The 21,141-nt window shown below is 41.6% G+C and overlaps 1 protein-coding gene across 2 annotated transcripts in view; it reads right to left on the bottom strand.

The window, feature by feature from the left end:
- The window catches only part of LOC113019247 (uncharacterized), a 45,435-nt gene that overhangs the window by 11,174 nt on the left and 13,120 nt on the right, over window positions 1-21,141 (bottom strand). Inside the window, exons 12-28 of one of the 2 annotated variants that reach the window (XM_080292377.1) lie at window positions 18,119-18,271; window positions 17,836-17,970; window positions 17,504-17,551; window positions 16,829-16,969; window positions 14,883-15,009; window positions 13,190-13,360; window positions 13,081-13,115; window positions 12,681-12,845; window positions 12,427-12,561; window positions 7,332-7,370; window positions 7,110-7,250; window positions 4,392-4,471; window positions 4,246-4,269; window positions 3,656-4,004; window positions 2,888-2,941; window positions 233-2,668; window positions 26-130 (exon numbers count right to left, since the gene is read on the bottom strand). In XM_080292377.1, coding sequence (XP_080148503.1) covers window positions 26-130; window positions 233-2,668; window positions 2,888-2,941; window positions 3,656-4,004; window positions 4,246-4,269; window positions 4,392-4,471; window positions 7,110-7,250; window positions 7,332-7,370; window positions 12,427-12,561; window positions 12,681-12,845; window positions 13,081-13,115; window positions 13,190-13,360; window positions 14,883-15,009; window positions 16,829-16,969; window positions 17,504-17,551; window positions 17,836-17,970; window positions 18,119-18,271 — 4,338 coding nt within the window. Of the gene's footprint in view, window positions 1-25; window positions 2,669-2,887; window positions 2,942-3,655; window positions 4,005-4,245; window positions 4,270-4,391; window positions 4,472-7,109; window positions 7,251-7,331; window positions 7,371-12,426; window positions 12,562-12,680; window positions 12,846-13,080; window positions 13,116-13,189; window positions 13,361-14,882; window positions 15,010-16,828; window positions 16,970-17,503; window positions 17,552-17,835; window positions 17,971-18,118; window positions 18,272-21,141 lie in introns of both variants that reach the window. The other variant, XM_080292374.1, reaches the window with a different exon arrangement.

Raw genomic sequence — 21,141 nt, 5'->3', positions numbered from 1 at the left:
ATGCTCAAATAAATCTCAACATTACCGCTATGTCTGCGGCCTCCACCGATTGGCTCTCCTGTGTTGGTGGGCGGGGCTCCACTGTGCTTTCCTCTGCCTTTTCCCCCTCCTCCTCATCTATTTCAACAATCTCATCCAGAGTGATGAGCTCTGCAGGTTCTCCCTTGGTGATCTCCCTGCTCCAGTCCTGACCCTCCACTGCTTTTTCCTCCCCAGCATCATCTGCTCCCACCTCATCCAGAGTGACCAGCTCCAGGGTGTCTTCCTCCAGATTTGTTTTTTCTTCTGGTGCAGCAGCCTCACTTTGGGACCCAGTGGCCTCTTTAGTATCTGTTTTTGGCTTCTCTTCCTTCGTTGCTGTACCAGACTCGTCTTCAGCAGATAGAGCATCACTAACCTCAGCAGTGTGATCCAAACACTCCTCTTTATCGACCACCTCCTCATCATCTGCATTTTTTGGCGATGCTGAGTCTTTATCGTCTTTAGGCACTGTTGGCTCTTCTGTATTCTGGTCTTTCAAAGGCTCATTGTCAGCCGTCTCATCCTCAACCGAGTCAACAATCTGATAAATGGCCTCCTCCTCATCAGCCACTTTACTAGATGCAGCATTCTTCATGGCAGCTTGTTTTTTAGTTACTTTAGTGTCCTTCTTTGGTCTTCCCCTTCTTCTTTTTTCCGGAGTTTTGGCCCGTTCATCCTTAATAACTTCATCCTGCACTGGGTCTACTATTGTAAAGGTGGCATTCCCCTCGCTCTTCTTTGTTGGTGTGCTCTCTTTCACTTGCTGAGGTTCCTCCTTGATTGGTTCCTGAGAATCTCTGGCAGGTGTCGGCCTCCTTCTCGTTGGTGTCTTGTCTTTTTTTGAGACGTCTTCTTTAGTTTCTCTTCTTCCTCTGGTTGACCTTGTTGTGATGGTTGGTTCGTTCATGGCAGCCTTACCCTCCACTGAGTCTAGGATCTCAGACGTAGATTCCTCTTCCCTGACGGCTTTTATACATGCAACTGTGGAAGTTGGCGTCTTTTTATCTTCTTTGTTTCCTCTGGCCGACCTCCTTCTACCAGGCCTCTCTGTGGTGGAGACATCTTGAACAAATTCATCTTCAACAGAATCCACTACCTCAAAGATCATCTCCTCCTGTGTCTCTTTCTCCTCTCTTTTAGATGTTCTTGTTCTCGGTCTACCCCTCCTTGTTGGTCTTTCAGCTCGTTTAGCCACTTCAACGTCTTTCTTGGTTTTTTCCTCCTTGTTCTCAGCCTCTGCCTCGGTCTCTGTGGTCGGTGGCTCTTCTTCCACAGAATCAATTACCTGGTAAGCTTCTTCCTCTTCTTCAGTTCCTTCAGTGACTGCTTTCGAAGTATTAAGTTTCTTCTCGTCATCTTCTCCTCTGGTGTAATCATTGACTGAATCTAACTTCTCAGAGGCTTTCTGTTTAGTAACATCTGCTGAACTGCCTTTGTTTTCTTGTTCTTCATTATTTGGAGTTTGGCAAAATGCTTTGGAAGCTTTGCTTGATTTTTCTGAGAGCATCTCCTCATTCATTTCTTTTCCATCTCCACTGGACCTTGGAGTTTGGTTCATGCTTGGATCCAACCCTTCTTTTTTATCAGCTGCATCTGGTTCTTGAATCTTTTCCTCAGACAGCTGCTTTGCTTTGGTACCTTCATCTTTGACCAGATGACTGTCCTCTTGGACTGTACTGGCTTGGTCTTCACTAACGTTGTCTATCACATAGAGAGGAGCATCCGTTTCAGTTTTACTGGACTCCTCTGAGCCTTTATCATCAATGCTGTTCAAGACCTGACTTTCCCCCTCATGCAAACTCTGGGTTTGCTCAGGCCCTGATGACTCTGTTTTAGTCTCTTGGTTTGAGTCTTCATCTATCTGTTCATCTGTTAGCTCGTCGATCGAATCAAGGATCTGGTAACTTTCACCATCATCCTCCTCCTCCTGTGGATATTTCCCTGCATTCCCTGCATTGTCTTTTCCCCCATCTCCTTTGCTTTTCTTTGACTCTTTGTGTGCGTCATCCTTACATTCAGTCTCCAGAGTCTGTGTTTGGCTCTTCATCCCTAATCCCTCTCCCTCTGCAGGTGGTTGTGTCTCTGATGATGTTTCCACTTTAGTTTGATTTTCCTTTGCTGACACTTTGAGGTCAGACTTTGTTGCTGCACTCTCCTCTGTTAGCTCTGCATCAGCGGTTGATGCCATTTTTGATGAACGGGTCCTATAACCCGAGGACGAAGAATGCGACAATTTGTCTGGAGGTTTGCTTAGCTGCGTTTTCTCACCAGAAAAGGAAACAGGCTTACTGACACTCACAGAGGATTTGGGTTTGGTGGAGTCAAATGAGTCTTTACTTTTTCGTAGTGAGGAGGTTGAACTGCTTTTCTCAGAAAATTTCGTGGGCTTGGATGAGGGAGAGGCTGAGCTGCTGGAGTCTTTGGAGGACCCTGCTGAGGTTCGTTTGGAAGCAGGAGATGCAGCTGAGCTTTGACTTTCTTTATTCTTTGTGGACTTAGTTGAAGAGTCGCTTTCACCATTGGGGTCTGCGTCTGCTGCATCATTGTTAATTTCATCAACAGTGACAAAGTTGTCTACATTGAAATCCGGCTCACCAAAAGGGCGGCTCTCTGAAGAAACTTTCTTCTCTAAATTATCAACTTGAACCTAGATGGAAAAACCAAAAACAGTCTGTGGAGCCATGAAACAGCTTACACTATAATCAGAGTCTAACTATCAACGAATGTCCCTCTGTCCACAAAAACCTCCTATATGACCAGTAACCACATGACCAATTTTCTCAGTGTGATTAAGTGTTTGAGTTAGCCCAGCCGCCCACCCCCACCACCCACAAGAGAAATCCTCGTGGGTCTGATGAACGTTTACCTTTCTGTGTGGTGCGTCTTCATCCTGTGCCCTACTAGGGCTGCTGATTTTGCTCTGGAAATGAAGATAAGATAAGAAAAAAAATTAACTGAATTAATTTCGTATTATTCTGTGCTGGTTTTGACAAACACCTAAAATATAGCCTGAAAGGTGTTTAGTGAGTGGTGACGCCAAAAATTGGACATACACAAGCTTGCAAAAAATAAATAAGACTATATGTAGTGATGACCTTCGCTTTAATTTATCTGTTCCAGAAATAATGCAAATCTAAAAATGTTATCTTCCTCATTAGTATAGTGGACAGTATCTCCGCCTGTCACAATGGGGAGTGAGTAATCTCCTTCTCTGCTCTGCCTTCAGCTGATCAGGTGTCACAGACGTAAACTGCCAGTCTACTATCACATGTGAAATACAGACATCGAAACCACTTTCCCCGTGATTGGAAGGTCGGGGGTTCAAATCCACTGAACGGCTACCCTGAGGTAACCCTGAGCAAGGTACCATCCCTACACATGGTACGCCTGCTTAGTGGCTGCCCACTGCTTCACTGAGTGAACGGGTCAAATGCAAAGAGAGTAATTTCCCCAGGGGGATCAATAAAGTATACATTATTGTTATTATTATCAGCATTAATTATTCATACAGCCTGCAGCTTTACCGCAACAATCGACAGTGTACTACTATACAATGCTCACATGTAATCTCCAACATAAGGCTTTTAGTGTCTTAAGATATTTTGGGACAACACAGTGAAATTTAAAGTGTTACCTCTCTGTCCTTGCTCTGTGCCCTACTTTCTCGACCCTGTCTATGCTCACGAAGCGCCGCTGTAATGGCCATGAAAACGTCCTCGTTGATGTGAGGAAGTTTTGAGTCTTTTTCCTCAGACTTGACTGGGCTTGTTGCTGAAGGAGCAGCGCTAGAAGCAGCGGGGGCGGCGTTTGCATCAGGAGTAGTGACCAAAGTTTGTGGTGGCCCCTCTTCCTTCACTGCTGCTTTCTGGCCTTCCTCACTTGGCTGCGGGACAGCGGTCGATTCTGCGGCCTTCTCTGTTTCCAGTTCGAGGTTAAGTGTGTTCTCACCCGAGTCTTGCAGACGCTGTTTCAGACTCTTCAAACTGAATTTAAAAGCAAAGATGCCAGTAGGTTACTATGAAAAGAAGTTTGTTGTCACAAAATGTTAATGTGAAATAAGAAATTCCATTTCAAATTTCTAATCTAGAGTTGCTTATGTCTAAATCACACTCTTCTCTTTTTGCATCTTTGGGAACTGTTTACTATAGCACAACCTTGAGGAGTGCAGCAGTCATCATGACTGTTTTGACTCTGCCACTAAACCTGAAAATGAAAGATACTCACGACTCAATACGTCCGACTTTACTCCTATGAAGAGGAGAGAAAAAAGCACAAGGTCAGACAAGCATGAAGACACTTTAAAGAAAAAAAACACACAATCTAAAATCAATTTCCTCTTTGTCTCACTTCTGATTGTGGAACACACTTACCAAGAAGATAAATAGTCCTTGGTGACATTGCTCTCCATCACCTGTGTTAATCCACCAGGTTCAGCCATCTCAATGCATATCTGAGAAAACAGAAAGATATTACATCAGTGACAGTACAATTGTTTTCTTCCTGAGGATATTTGAGCAACACAGTGGTACTCAAAGGGTGCGCTACAGGCCCAATTTGTGAAAGTAACAGGACAGAGGTCCTGGCGAGTTTCTTTACTGCCCTCTACGATAGTACAACTTTTTGTTAAAAGAACAAAAAAATCTTGATGTTTCAAACTTGCAAATGGAAAATAAGCGCAAACATATTTCTATACTTTTGCAAAGTTTTTGATTAAAGAATAAAACCACTGAGCAAGAAACAATAAAAGAATAACTTAGTGCTGCCTCAAACTGCAGGCATCTTCCCTGCTAGATGGGCCAGGACGAAAGGTTGAACAGGTCATAAGATTATCACTTGGTTGAGAACTTAGTGTATTTCACCAGTGTTTGCAAAGGCATGTAAAATTCAGATTGCCTGCTGCAGGGACTGTCTGAATATTAAAACTTGCTGAACTAGTGTTAAAAAAACAAAGTCTCCTTCAGACTCATTTAAAAAGTTTCTCAATGTTAAAAGTCTTGCTTAAAGCTGGAAACAGAATAAAATAAGACAAACTTAAAAACACAGTTTAAAAACCACTTGATCATCACAGTATAAGAAAGTTACACCAGTTAAACTTTTTTAATGTCTTCATTTTCCGTGTTAACCACTTATTGCTTTCTTTATCTTCCCTGATTGAATTTTTTCTGATTTTCACTGTTGGTGGAATTGTGCATGCAGTTCACTCAGGTTGCATAGGCAGTCCAGCTCCTCCTGAATGGCAGTCACAAGAAGATCTGCCGTGTCTAACAGTGCGGCCTCAAAAGTGTGGAGAAAATATTAGGAGATGGTGTGTTATAATGGTTTGTAGTGATGGGATTTCCAACTCTTTTTAGAGAACCGGTTCTTTCAGCTCGGATCACTAAAAATTTAGAATTTTTGTAATCATCTTGTCCTTTTGGGGTATAATAAAACCCATTTTTTGAAGATTACATTTGTGCCTGTGTGTTCCTGGCTGCTTGGTTCATGACAGGGCCATAGAAGAGCAATGACCATTCAGCAGGTATCCTCTACTTTGTACAAGGAGAAGGACTGCTAAAGCCAAACTGAAGTTCTCTGAATTCTAACTGACTGTTATTCTGCAATGATGAAGTGCAATGTTCCCTCTAATTTTTCATGTGTCTGAGCGAACGCACAAATTCCATGAACGGTCCCTTGGACCACTGTGAGCAACAGCAGACGTGTGCACTGTGGTCACACCAGCATCGAATCCATCCAAGTTACATGGTTTATTAAAATAATCAAATTACAGCATTTACATTTATCTTAGACTACTTTTAATTAACTGCTTTAGCCCACTTACAATGAAAATTAGAAAAAAAATCTTGTTCATGACTTGTGTAGTATGTTAACACTATTGGAAGGAAAAATAACTTGAACTCCAATTTTGAAAACACAACTTTCTTTTTTTTTTTAGATTATAAAGCTCTGACTTGTATTATGAGTCTGTGGTCTGGGAGCAAGTCCTGTAACTCTCTGACTGCAAAATACAGTATATAAAGACCAATGCTGGGCAATTAATTATATAGTTACTTCTTCAAAAAAAGTTACTGAGTTATGCAAACAAAGTTTTTTTGCAGCTCTTTACATAAAAATGCAGCCAAGGCGTTTTTTAAACAAACATTTCAAACTATTTACAGAACAATCAGCTGTTCTGCATCAAATTTGATGCCACACAAATTATTTGTGCCACTCCAAAACATCCCCCTTCCTAACCAACTAAATGCCATGTTGCTATATCACTTTTTGATTGGTCTAGATGGTACATTTTTCCACCAATAGGAAAGGGTGGGGTTTTTTGGTTTTGTTTTTGCTCACAGGCAGAGAGTGCTTTCAAACGTTTTCCTTATAAAACGCAGTTTTTACCGTTTCTTCCCGCAGTAAATATAAACAATGATAGTATTCAGGAAGAAAACCAAACATCGCATATTTTTATCATAACTCTGGTTTTACGTGGCCAATCAACACAATTTAAAAACTGGTGTAACGTCCACACGTTTTCCATCAATTGTTCCGTCTGTCCTGCTCACATCTCCAATGGTTGTACACGTTGTCATTAACGTGGCTTCACTCCACATCAGCCACGCCGCTTTGCTAGCTAAAACACCGGTGTTGGCACATAAGGACGCTGTCATAGCCTGTCAGCGACGTTGATTAGCTGCGTATATACGAATGTGAATCGCATTATTGGCTGGACTATGGGATAAGGTGGCAGCCAGTCACTTACTGACTAACACTGCAAAACAGAATTGTTAAAGCTTTAATTTAATTTCAATTCAGGTTCGATTTTTTTTTTTTTTGTGCTCAACACAGATGTTCTGTGCGCAGAGACTGTGCCAGAAGTGCGCAATTGCGCACGCGCGCAGCTTAGAGGGAACATTGATCAAGTGTTCCCTTAATTTTATTAAGCAGTTTAAATTGAACCAAACTGTACCAGCTTTGCGGGTGAAATTTAAGACTTAATACCTTCATAAGACTTTTCAGAAAAAGCTGCATTTTAAGAGCAGCAGACACCATAACAAGCCTTGCAGATGTAAAACGTGAAAAATTTGCAGGTGTTTATGAAATCGTACCCTGTTGGCAAGCGGCAAAAATCTGACAAAAGCAGCAATGGGAGCCACCACTTTCATGATCTTCACGAGAAGGTCCACATTCACCTTGGAGACCTCCACAATCAGCAGCCGGTCCTCCAGAGACTCAGACTGTGGAACATGCTGAAAAACAACCAGTGTTAAGATCAGGGAGACCCGAGCCTGCTGCTTTTACAGGACAGATTTATGTGACTGCTGACTTACAGTGCTGCTCCATTTCATCATGCTTCTGTACATGCTCTCCTGTGAAAAGAGTAGAAGATGAAAGCGGCTCACATCAATTACTTATCCTCTGTTTGTAAAATAACTATTGAATAACTCTCCTCCTGGTTAGAGTGTTTTTAATGTTCTATTGACCCCATTTAATAAGATAAATATTGGACTCCACTGTAAGTGAGAAGTAACTCGATCCTGGTTTGCATCTTTGTGGCAAAGGATTCATACTTCAGGACAGTAACGACACAACATATAACTGAAGTTTTGCAGGAACTATTTGATGCTTTTTAAGTCTCAGTGACTTTCCGCAACAGTCGTCAGACCTCAATTCCTCTTAACATGTAGCTGTGGAGAGAGTTCTCACAAAGGGCCTGAATAGCTAGCCCGCAAGGAAACTTGAGATGGGAAACGCTGAAGCTAGAAGGTTAGCAGCAACTGAAGTTTCAAAATAAGTGAGGGCTGACATACTTAAAGAGGCAGAGTGTAGATGTCGCTTTTATCCAGGAGAGCCACCTCACAGACGCTGAACATTTAAAATTACGAAGAGATTGGGTAGGCAATGTTTTTTACTCATCATATACTTCAAAAGCAAGAGGCGTTACCCTGCTTATTAATAAACACCTGAACTTTCAACTAAATTCAGTTGAAAAGGACAAAAATGGCAGATTCTTACTTGTAGATTGTGAAATAAATAGAAATAAGATAACTTTGGTAAATATATATGGGCCCAACTACGACGACCCTTTATTCTTTAACAACTTAATAATGAAAGTGGCTACAATTGAGGGCCAGTATATTGTGGGTGGAGACTTTAATTTGGTCCTAAACCCCTCTTTGGATCGGTCCTCACCCAAAACAGCTTCACTATCCAAGGCAGCAACAGCACTGAACCAAGGTATGAAGGATATAGGTATAATTGATTTGTGGCGAAACCTCCATCCAGGCCAGAGGGACTTCTCCTTTTTTTCACCAGTACATAATACATACTCTAGAATTTATATGTTTCTTGTACCACAAAATATGATGGCAACAGTGATAGATTGCTCCTACTTAGCAGCTACTTTTTCAGACCATAATCCCATTAAACTTTCCTGGGCTACCAATATGTCGCAAAGTGTAAGAGTTTAAACGGTTCTATGAAGATCTGTATAAATCTGAGCAAGGGGTCGACAGTACTGCTGCAAAAAGATTTATAGATGGAATAACCCTTCCTAAATTACATAATGAGGACAAAGAACTGCTTGATGCAGATATATCTGAGATGGAGGTTCTTCGAGCCCTCAAGTGTTTACAAAATAATAAGACCCCTGGACCAGATGGATTTCCAGTTGATTAATATAAGGCTTTTTCTAATAAATTATTGACACCACTTACAAATATGATTAAAGAAGCTTTAGAAAATAATAAATTACCAGAATCATTGGAAATTGCAACAATCACATTATTGCCAAAACCAGGCAAGGACAAACAGAGATGTGACTCTTACAGACCCCTCAGGCTTTTAAATGCAGATTATAAAATATTATCTAAAATAATTGCACTTAGATTGGAGGACATTATGCCTAAGATAATAAATGCCGACCAAACAGGCTTCATTAAAAACAGACATGGAGCAGATAATGTGCGGCGTTTGCTCCATATACTGAATACTGCTCAAAAAAACCAAAACCCACTGCTAATAATCTCCATGGACGCTAATAAAGCATTTGACAGGATTGAGCCAAACTTTCTATTCCAGGCAATGGAAGCCATGGGCTTCGGAGAAAAGTTCACCCGCTATGTTAGGACACTTTTTAATGCCCCCAGAGCCAATATCATAACAAATAATGTGCTTTCTGGCACTTTCTCTTTAACTGGAGGTTGCAGACAAGGTTGTCCAAGTTCCCCCTTGCTCTTTGCGATTGCGATCGAACCACTAGCAGTTGCCATCCGTACTAATGCCTCCATATCTGGAATCAAATTCGGCACAAGTGAACATAAACTTTCTCTATACGCAGATGACCTCCTACTGTATATAACGGACCCTCTTAAATCAATTCCCTCTTTAATGAAGTGTCTTAAAGAATATAGTGCAGCCTCAGGATACAAGTTAAACTATACCAAAAGTGAGATTATGTCATTAAATATACAAGATAGCCGTATTACAGCTCTTACTGACCCATTACAGTGGTGTAATAATGGATTTACGTATTTGGGTATACAAATTGGTAAATCCGAGGATCAAATATTCAAATTAAATCATATCAAACTGTTGGAGCAAACCAAACTTAATATTCAGAGATGGATGGATTTTCCATTATCTCTTATAGGGAGAATTAATGTTGTTAAAATGAACATTTTGCCTAAGTTTATCTACTTATTTCAATGTCTCCCTACAAATGTTCCTAAAAGTTTCTTCAAAGAGCTTAACAAACTCATAACTTCTTTCATATGGCAAAAGAAAAATCCAAGAGTCAAACTCTCCTCACTACAGGCCTCATATTCAAGGGGAGGACTTAATTTACCAAACGTTAGGAACTATTATCTTGCCTCCCAGTACCGATCAATTTGGATCTGGCTACATGCAGAGAGGAGTGAGGTTCGATGGGTTCCAATAGAACAACATGAGGTGAACCCCATACCATTAAAAGATGTTCCATTATTAGGTACAAAAAAAATGTCTATCCAAGCTCACAAACAATTTGATAATATTAAACACCTTCTGTGCCTGGCAGGAATCCCACTCACTTCTGAAAGTAAATATCTCTTTTCTTAGAAGGACACCCTTATGGGGCAACCCTGATCTCTCTCATCATATTGCTGACCCAATATTGCGGGGATGGAAGGACAGAAATATTCGAACTGTTGCCGATTTATACAATAATGATACATTTATTGACTTTCAACAACTAAAGGAAAAATTCAAACTTCCAGGACAAAATTTCTTCAAATTCCTACAAATAAGAGATTGGGTCAAAGAGAAATCCAAAGTGGGTGGCTGTAGCTCAGGTGGCAGAGCAGGTCAGCCACTAATCAGAAGGTCGGTGGTTCGATCCCAGGCTGCATCCTGGCTGCATGCCAAATATTCTTGGGCAAGATACTAACCCGATGTTTGCCTACTGGTGGTGGTCAGAGGGCCCGGTGGTGCCTGTGTCCGGCAGCCTCGCCTCTGTCAGTACGCCCCAAGGCAGCTGTGGCTACAATGTAGCTTGCTATCGCTATCGCAGTGTGTGAATGTGTGTGTGAATGGGTGGATGACTGAATGTAGTGTAAAGCGCTTTGGGGTCCTATGGACTAGAAAAGCACTATACAAATGCAGGCCATTTACCATTTACCAGGATTATTCCCCGAGATTCCCAAAGAAACTCCTCTTGAAACGCATCTTTGCACCAAACCATGGAAGTCAATAAAAGGAATAGCATCTTCTATATACACTATTATCAATGAAAAGTTACCTGACTATAATAAAGCATCTTTAAAAAGAAAATGGGAGACAGACCTGGGCTATGTCTATGAAGAGGTAGAATGGCACCATTTATTGGAACAGGCACAGACCATGTTAATTTCTACAAATCACAGGCAAATGCAATTTAATATATTTCATAGGATATATTATACCCCTTATAGGTTACATAAAATTGATATTAATTACTCCCCCAAATGTTTGAGATGTAAGGTGACAGATGGTGACCTCCTCCACATGCTGTGGAATTGCCCAGTGATAGAAGAGTTCTGGAGACGGGCGATTGAAATAATCTCAATGGTAATGGGGATCCAAATCGAACTGGACCCAAAACTATGGATTTTAGGTGACACAGGTTCTATAAATGTGAATTATCACAAGAAATATTTTATTTTACTTGCGAGTACTGCAGTGAAAAAATGTATTCTGCTACATTGGAAATCTGAAAACTCTCCAACACTGAGACACTGGATTAATGAGCTAGCGTCCTACTGCACACCTGAGAAGATATTGCATAGTGTAAAAGGGAAATATGGAACCTTCGAAAAAGTTTGGGGCCCCTTCCTGTCAGTACTACCGTCTTTGGACCTAACAGATCATAGAGATGATGCAAATCCCCCTGGGTCTGCCTTGAGTTGATCCCCGGTTAGGCCCTTCTGACTTGATTTCCTGAATGCTGTAGTTTTATCTTGTGGGATGTTCATTCCTGTGTATGAGAGTTTCTATAGATAGGTGTAAATATGGGCTGTCTGGATACACGAATGTGATGAGGTTGAGAGCCATACAGGGGTAAAGGGGTGGGGGGATGGTGGGAGGGGTTCACATGATGTGTTTTCTGTTTTGCTCAATTTTTTTTTTTTGAATTCTTTGTTCTTTGTTTGTTTGTGTGTTTGTTTTAAATTTCTGTATTTACCAATATTGTCATTATTATTATTATTATTATTATTATTACTATTCCTGTATTTTCTGTGTTTGGTTTTTCAGATGTTTGAGGTTATCCCTGAAAGGCATAGATACAAGAGTGTGCACCTGGGAGTGCTTTTGTGGTCACAATGGCCTGCCATGCTGTGGTTATTTGATGATACTTGCTCTGTCCCATAGTTGTGAGTTTTCTGTTTGTTTGTTTTTTGTTTTGTTTTTTTTCTTTCTTGCTTTGTGTGTCTGTTTGTTTTTTTTGTTCGTTTCTAATTTAAAAATGAAAATAAAGCTTAGAAAAAAATAAATAAATAAGTGAGGGCATTGCTTAATAGTCAGTGAAACACTCCATAACCTATGTCTGGGTCTTTAACGTTTACACAGGACTGACTTCACAAGAAGCTCTGTGGAAACTTTAAAGTGGTGGCGGAATGACGTGGGCTGTCATCTATGAACAGAAAAGTGGATAAAGTTCATGCAGCTTTTGTGCTGCTGTCGCAAAAAGGAAGGAACAAATACAGACAAAATAATAATAAATACTTGATTTGAAATTCATGCATATGTTCCCTGTTTTTCATTTCTACTAAATTGGGCAATTCCCTAGTGAAGGATGATGCTGTGCTCACTCCTTAGAGGAGAAATCTTTTTTGATTGGCACCTGAATAGTTTGAGTGAAACAGGAGCATGCCCCTGATTTAACAGCCCCCGATTGCTCCATTTTCATACCTCACTTGAACCAGGATGCATGTCTTTTAAAACAATGTGGATTCCTAGTCTCCACTCTCCAACTGTAACTGGATCTTTGAGGTAATCTCTGGCGAAATCGCAGCACGCATCCCAGCTGTTAAAAAACACAAAGGCCTGGAGAGGAAGAAAGGGGAAAAAATGACGCAGAGGAAACATTCAATATTAATCATTAAATTGAATTAAATTTGCAAATGCAAATTTCTCTGTATCAGCCTGCTGGGTCTACTCCTCACCCTCCTCTGCAGTGATAAAACGATTATGTTGTAGTACAGAGTCTGAACAGTCTGATCAGGGAAGTAACGCCACACCAGCTTGGTGACATCCTCCTGTCTGTAGTTTCCTTCTGGCAAACCAGTCAACATGATCGTGGAGAACGTAGAACCTTGAGATTGGGCTTTCTACAAGACACAAGGTTCAAGAACCAAAGTTTATGTGAAGAGAAACTTTGCAGCACTTTTTAAAAAAATATATTACTATAACTGACCACATAGAGAAGACAAAATGAAACCAAGTTTAGCAGAAAAAGAGAAATGTGGCTTTTGAGGTCGGTATTTGGAAAAATGGACGCCTCTTGGTATTTACTCAAGGATTCCTGTTTAACACATGAAACCTTGGTTTATAAAATGCACTCACCTCAATGTCATCAGGTTCCCTGACAGTTAAATACTCTAGAAGTGTAAAACACACACAGTTAGTAACAGTCAACACTTTATATCTGGAGGTTAATTTTAGTTTCTCTCACCTGGGATTGTGAACCAAGGAGCGACAGTGGGGAACACAAAGGGACTAGTTGTCATTGTGATCCAATATGGTGAAGTGCTGGGTTGTGGGATGGTAATATCTTCTGTTGGGACAGCTGCCCCGTCAACAGCGACATCGCTGTCTGGCAAAGCTTTGTGTGGCAATCTTGGTGCTGCACAAGCAAAAATAAGTTTTGTTTAATTTGTGTGTGTGTGTGTGTGTGTGTGTGTGTGTGTGTGTGTGTGTGTGTGTGTGTGTGTCAGGTTTTTAACTGACTTTCAGTTTAACTTTAAGCACCTTTACAGATATCCAAGGTATCATAGGCATCAGGAAAAAAATGATTAGAGAGTTAGACCAAATGCCAGTCTGAAAAAGTGGAGTTTAAGTAATGGCTCTGGTTCATGTGTCTAGGGCAGAGACAAGCAGAAGGGAATTGACCGCTGATGGAGCAAAGACGTCTGGAGGGACCAGAAAAGAGGTCAGAGAGATAACGAGGCAAATGAGCATCAAAGGATTTGTGGGAAGGAGAATCACAGTGTTAGTGAATCAAAGTTGAGGGAATGTGTTGCAATAATTTATTGTGGATGACGATAAAGCAGCAGTTTTGCATATGTTGCAACATTTCTCGGACTTCGCTTTATCCAGAGTCCAGGGAAGAACTGAAAAATATATTCATGACTGTTTCACAAACAGAAAGTGAAGGAAAGCTTATTATCCAGACTCTGTGTGATAGATGTGATGTGTTTCCATGATGGTGGAGATGGGAGCAGCTGGTGCAGCACTGGAGACAAAATAGATTTTGCAATATCTGGTAGTGAGGAGCCACAGCCCTGAGCTCAATCATACTGTTGAAATTTTTGAGGAAACTTCAGAATAACCGGGGTTACTGGCAGTGTTAGTTATTTCGGACCTGACTACTTGTATTTCAGTATTGATAAAACTGAACTCCGAAAATATCTCTAAGTTCCTCTTTTATGACTTTAGGCAGTTCTCCTCGCAGGGGGTTTAGTGTTGGCTTTCAGTTCTTCAGCAGTCATGCCTGCCGTTTCAGTTAGGTCGGATGAGACTTTGTTCGATTCATCTGTATCACGTTGGCGCGTGGTTCTTGCAGGCCGCGAGGTGTCTTCTTTCCACCAGAAAGTCCCACAGTAGTCTGTGGTTTGGCCCAATAAGTCCTTATTTTGTTCTCTAAGCAAACTTTAGGAGTTCAGAAAGTGGAATGTGACATTTATAAGAGAATTTTTCAGAATTCTGCAGCTCTACTAAGTTGTGTGTTACACCATGTCTTGCTCTATAGCGCCCCTGATTAGTTGGAATTTAATCTGTCTCTAGTATCAGTATGCTTTTGCCACTCCTTGTAATCTTCAATTCACTTGCTTCTTTTGTGCATCACCCACTAAGACGACAATATTTGCCGTATTGTCCAAAGACAAGAGTCTCTTTGGACAATACGACCAATGTATAAAAAGTATAACTCTTAAGCTTGCCTTGTAGAAGACCACGTAGATCTCCAAAGCAATCCCACAGTACAGGAAGGCCAGCAGGACAAAAGCAGCTACCCTTACCAGACACGATTTACAGCCAAAAAACAACCCACCATATTCAGTGTATTACCAGATGACCTTCCATCAACTTCACCTTTTTTTCCCCGTTTAAATCACATTTATTTAAAACCCCATTCAAAACACACTTACGCAGTGATGTAAATCCACTGTGTGGTATTTCCACCCTTGACAATTTGTGGCCAGTGGCCCGTTTTAGAAGGCTGTACCAAACACCAAGGCGATCAGCATCACACACAGACTCAAATTCAATTAACACCTGAAACACAAGAAAGATAAAATTTACTCTAAACATTTTAATTTCACATTCTAAATGGTAGAAAATGGAACACATGGAAACAGTGAGCTAAGCACAGCTTTATTGTGGAGTTCACTGGATTCAAAAGTCAGAAATCCTGGATCAATGATGCACTGGAGCCGTGCTCAACGTGACCCCTGCACGAATGCTCTAATGTGATGAACACTAGTGCGCATGAGCATATGAAGAATCATGTGCTACAGCGAACAGATTACCTGCAGTCTCTCTTTACTATCTTTATAGTTTTGCAGTTGTGCTTTCATTAAGATAAGTAGCATCCAAAACCAGTGACATTATCTTGTTTTAATGTGTCTGTCAATTTTGGGGGGATAGTTAAGAATGCACTTACATAAACACATACACTCAACAAAAATATAAACGCAACACCTTTGTTACTGCTCCCATTCCCCATGGGATGGACGTAGAGACCTAAAATTCATTCCAGATACACAATATAACCATCCCTCCCAAACAGTGGTCACAAATCAGTCCAAATGTGTGGTAGTGGGCACATCTGCTATATTGAGATAATCCATCCCACCTCACAGGTATGCCACATCAGGATGCTGATCTGACATCATGAGTAGTGCACAGGTGTACCTCAGACTGCCCACAACAAAAGGCCACCCTGGAATGTGCAGTTTTTTGCGCTATTGGGGGTCTGGGGACCCAGAACCGGTCAGTATCTGGTGTGACCACCATTTGCCTCATGCAGTGCAACACATCGTCGCATGGAGTCTATCAGATTGTCAATTGTGGCCTGTGGAATGTTGGTCCACTCCACTTCAATGGCTGTGCGAGGTTGTTGGATATTCGTGGGAACTGGTACACGCTGTCGTATACGCCGGTCAAGCACATCCCGAACATGCTCAATGGGTGACATGTCCGGTGAGTATGCTGGCCATGCAAGAACTGGGACATTCTCAGCTGCCATCTGCCCTGAACAATGTGAACCATGATTCATCCGTGAAGCGCACACCTCTCCAACGTGCCAGACGCCATCGAATGTGAGCATTTGCCCACACAAGTCTGTTACGGCGACGAGCTGGAGTCAGGTCAAGACCCCGATGAGGACGACGGGCATGCAGTTGAGCGTCCCTGAGACGGTTTCTGACAGTTTGTGCAGAAATTGTTTGGTTGTGCAAACCAATTGTTCCAGCAGCTGTCTGGGTGGCTGGTCTCAGACGATCTTGGAGGTGAACCTGCTGGATGTGGAGGTCCTGGGCTGGTGTGGTTACACGAGGTCTGCGGTTGTGAGGCCGGTTGGATGCGCTGCCATATTCTCTGAAACGCCTGTGGAGACGGCTTATGGTTGAGAAATGAACATTCAATGCACGGGCGACAGATCTGGTTGACATTCCTGCTGTCAGCATGCCAATTGCACGCTCCCTCATTGCTTGTGGCATCTGTGGCATTTTGCTGTGAGACAAAACTGCACATTCCAGGGTGGCCTTTTGTTGTGGGCAGTCTGAGGTACACCTGTGCACTACTCATGATGTCAGATCAGCATCCTGATGTGGCACACCTGTGAGGTGGGATGGATTATCTCAATATAGCAGATGTTCCCACTACCACACATTTGGACTGATTTGTGACCACTGTTTGGGAGGGATGGTTATATTGTGTATCTGGAATGAATTTTAGGTCTCTACGTCCATCCCATGGGGAATGGGAGCAAAAACAAAGGTGTTGCGTTTATATTTTTGTTGAGTGTAGCTCATACAGCCTTTCACAGACTTTTAAAACATGCACTTGTTGCTGCTTATAAGTGTGTTTATACCTTGTTGAGAAGAGGCAGGTAGTTTCTTACAATACCGATTTTTCCCAAAGCTTCTCTGAGATCCCGGGACTCGCCTGGTGAGATGTTCCTGATGTAGATTGTCCGTGCTCCAATATCTGTCACTTCCTGATTCGAGAAACCCTGGTGAACATTAAAACAAACCAGAAACAGTATTTAGTTTAACAATATTTCATGCTTTCTTAAACTACAGTTCCAAGATTAAGGTCATAAGTTTGCACATATAGTCACACAGCAGTATGCACCCTGGCAGCTATCTTCATTATCCAAACAATTTATAATTGCAGCTCTTGCTTTTGTTGATAACATTGTTTGAGAAAATATTTAAACTTAGCTGTGTACACAGAAAACCACTTTTGGCCCTTTCCTGGGTTCTTAGTTTTTTGCATGTTTCAAATTAAATAAAAAAAAAAAACACACACACACACACAAAAAAACCACATTTTTTTTTAAATACAAAATGCAGTTTTGAATGAGGATTTAACTTATTGCAGGAAAAAAGTTATCCAAACCTTTCCTAGCCATGTGTTAATATATGCTCATATTTTTCAAGGTGTTTTGACTTGGATGTGAGTGCTGCCAGTTATAACTTTATACTCTATACTTTATAAGGTATTCTAGTGTAGTCTGTGTTTCTGAGATATGTGTGCGTGTTACCTTCTTAACATAACACAGCCGATACATCAGATATGTATAAAACTCAAGCTGAAAGAAAAACAAATAGTTAAAAGTCATTACATCAAATAAATGTTGGATTCTGTTAAATAGATTTCAGTTCAAAGAGTATTTTTTATTACTTATAGCCTCTACAAAATATTACATTTTTTTTTTTTTTTACTTACAACCACATTTTAAATAGATTGAACATTTAAAAACATCAGCTTGCTTTTAAGGATACTGTTTCCATCAACAAGCAGAAACAGATTTTCAATTATTTTTAATAACATATCTCACAACAGTAAAGTGTATTATCTAAACACAGTGCTCACCACCGGGGTCATTAAATTCTTGTACTTCACAACCTGCAGTCGAAGTTTAGACCCATTGAGAAAAAATTTACGATCATTTTCTGATGCTAGCACGATGTTTTTGGCTGCCACTGCTGTCGGCATGAGGGCAAAAGCCTGAAGGAAAAACAAACACTGACACACTGCGCTCACAAAATACGTAATAACTAAATGTTAGTTAGGTCGTCTTAGAAAAGACATTTAGAATCCCATTAAAATGAAGGTAATAATCCAGCCCAATGCAAATCCATGGCCTGGTGCTTACCATGCGCGCCTGTGGTATAACGTAGATCGTATCGTCGTAATATTCAAATCTGTGTGGAGTGAGCAGATCGGCGATGTCCTCCTCTTCATAACAGCCATCACGATACTTAGGCAGGTTGCTTATTAACAGCACCTTGTAATTAAGCGAAACAATCTGTGCAAAAGAAAAGAATAAAGTCAGAGTTTTAGATTAGTTTACAATTGAAGAAATTCCGGACAGAAATCTCAAAAAGGCAAAACATTCAGTTAGAAACTGTGCCTCACTTTGAGCACTGTCTACAACTATGAACACAATGAGGTACATCAGAATAAAATACTGAGTACAAAATGTTTCTGATGCGGATTTTGGTTTGACTTCTTTCTTTTTTTTTTCTTTTACACAGTACAGCTCAACCTTGACTCACTGATAAAAAAAAAGGCAGTAAGAGTCAGCTATGAAAGTACTTTTCATTCATTTAAGGTGGATCCTTAAAGAGTGATAACTGATTCACAAAAGGAAATGTGTAAACAGCACTATTGCGCTTTTCAAACTCAGGAAGGAAAAACTGTTTCTGTAGTAAAATATTTAGTATACACATCCAGAAATGCATACACTATTATATATTGTACATATATTTATTAGTTTCAGGTTGGCCATTCTTGTATTTTGCTCGTTTGTGTTGTTGTGTTTGCACATCTCTGTTGCTTGTGGGGCTCGCACACAAGAATTTCACTCGCATGTGCTGTGCCAGTGTGCCTGCAAATGTGATGTGACAATAAAAGTGATTTGATTTGATTTGATTTGATAGTAGACTGCTTAAAAAGAAAAGCTGGGCTTCTATTAATTTGTGAGGAACTTTCATCTCTTATGCTTCTTAAAAGGTTCTTTAGTTTTAAAACAACTTGCTGAGGTATTCAAGCCCCCTACTTAAACCCCTATTTTTTTAAGCACTCAAAACCACCATGTCCTGGATGATTGTGCATATAATTTGAACATTTCAAATTAGCTTTTTAATAACAGACTTTTTTTTTTTTTTGCCTGTCCCGTTTGGCTCTTTTGCCATCAGAATTATTGTCTAAAGGCGAGGAAAGATGCCCAACGGATTTACTTTACCAAATTGACCATCCCAGCCTTGCCGTAATGGTCCATTTGATTCACCTTTTATTGTTTATTTTATTTTCATTTGCTGAATACGGGACAGACTTGACTGGGGGAAAGAAGGGGAGAAAGAAAGAGGGAAAGAGAAACAGCTGAGAAGAGGGACGGGGGAGAAGGGCAAAAAACAAAAACCAACAGAATAAGCTGAGAGAGGAAAAAAACAAATGCATCTATTGATCACCTGGATCACCTGTTGAGAAAGAAAAAAGAAAACAAGCAGAAGAGAACAAGACTAATAGAATAAACAACATCACAATGATATATGGGAATATGACAGTAAATACTAAATATTAAACATTATTGTGCAGCACGTAAGATCAACAGAACACAGTGTGCTTTGAGGTAGGAGCCAAAAAGGGTGTAGTTTGTGGGTGTGATCACCCGTGTGTACACCTGTGAGCATGGACGCGCTTGTTTTTTAAAGGTTCCTGTAATGATCTGCTAGAGGGTGTGGGGAGCCACTGCCCCGTCCTCCAGGGCATGAAGCAGGTATGGAGGAGATCAAAACTCCAGACATCCAGAGGCCCCCAGAACACAAGAGACCAAGGAAGACCAACAGAGGGGCAGCCGCGCCACTGTCCCAGAAAGAGCTGAGGAGAGTCCCAGATGAGGGCTCACTCAGCAGCCGCGGAGCAGAAGCCAGGGGGAGTTGCAGTGATGCGCCCGTGAGCTCAGCCGGCAGCCAGCCGTGCCTGAGTGACCGATCCCCAGGCCGAGGGGCCGGGGGCACTCCACCTCCGGAGTGGCCCAAGCGAGCCCCAGGCTCCAGGCCCCGATAAGCGGCCGCCAAGGAGTGAGCCGGTGTGTACCTGGACGCCCATCCCCGGACACAAAGAACCACCAACGCACCGATGTCTGAGGGAGTCCGCCACCGGCAGGGGAAGTGGTGGTGGGTGGAGATAAGCCTCCAAACCTTGGAGGGCCTGAGATGTCCCCAGAGAGGTGGTGTCTGATACCCGACCTGACATATAGACACAGACATACAGGCACACACAGATACAAACATCCATTCCCACCCTCATGCTCTCATATGCACTTACTCCACACTCAACCAACGTGGAGACAGACATAAAGAGACGTTGTACACACGATCACACTCCCCAAGCGTACTCTACAAACCGGGTCTAGGTACCCTTGCCCCTGGTGGGGGGGAACTGCACCCAGACCCAGGTGGTGTTACCCTTTTCCCTGTGGTGGGGAGAGGCAGACCGCCCCGACTCCACAGCAGCAGGGAGGCCCCACACTCCAGACGGCCAATTCCTCCTCCTAGCCCCCCCGCTCCAGCAGGTCGCAGAGAACGGGGGTGAGAGAAGACTCCAAACCTCCCTCCACCCGCTCATTGTAGTGTTGATGCAGCAGGTAAGCGCATAGCCCCTCCTGTTAGCCCTCAATGTCTATGTGTATTTAAAATTGAGAGGTGGGCAACGACGCCAGGGGTGAGGTGTACAGACTTTTAATATGTGTTAGTATACAAGATAATTTTTCGCCATCTTACAATGCTGTGATTGCAGCCATTCTCCAACTCTCTGTGAATGGTACTCATGACCATTGATCAATGGGTTTTGATCAGTGAGTTTTGATCAGTGGTTGTTGATCAATGGTCATGAGAATTTGCATAATTAAAATTAAGGGACTGACTTCCCAGCCCATTGTTCTTTCAGTGGGCTGGTTTCAGTCATTATGCAAATGTGCTGTTTATAAGATTTGGGGAAACCTGCAGTTAGCTGAGACTGAAAAAGTCACTTGGATGAGTGACGAAACGTTTCTCCCACAAAACGCTACGTCCAGATGAACAGAATCAACTTTTGGAGATACACGATAATTATTTTGTTTTGGTACTAAATTGGTAACCATGCTTTGTGTAATTCTATTAGTGTATGTAAATC

The sequence above is a fragment of the Astatotilapia calliptera genome, chromosome 3 (assembly GCF_964374335.1).
Source record: "Astatotilapia calliptera chromosome 3, fAstCal68.1, whole genome shotgun sequence".
In the NCBI taxonomy this organism is placed as follows: domain Eukaryota; kingdom Metazoa; phylum Chordata; class Actinopteri; order Cichliformes; family Cichlidae; genus Astatotilapia; species Astatotilapia calliptera.
This window is presented reverse-complemented; position numbering and strand designations above follow the sequence as displayed.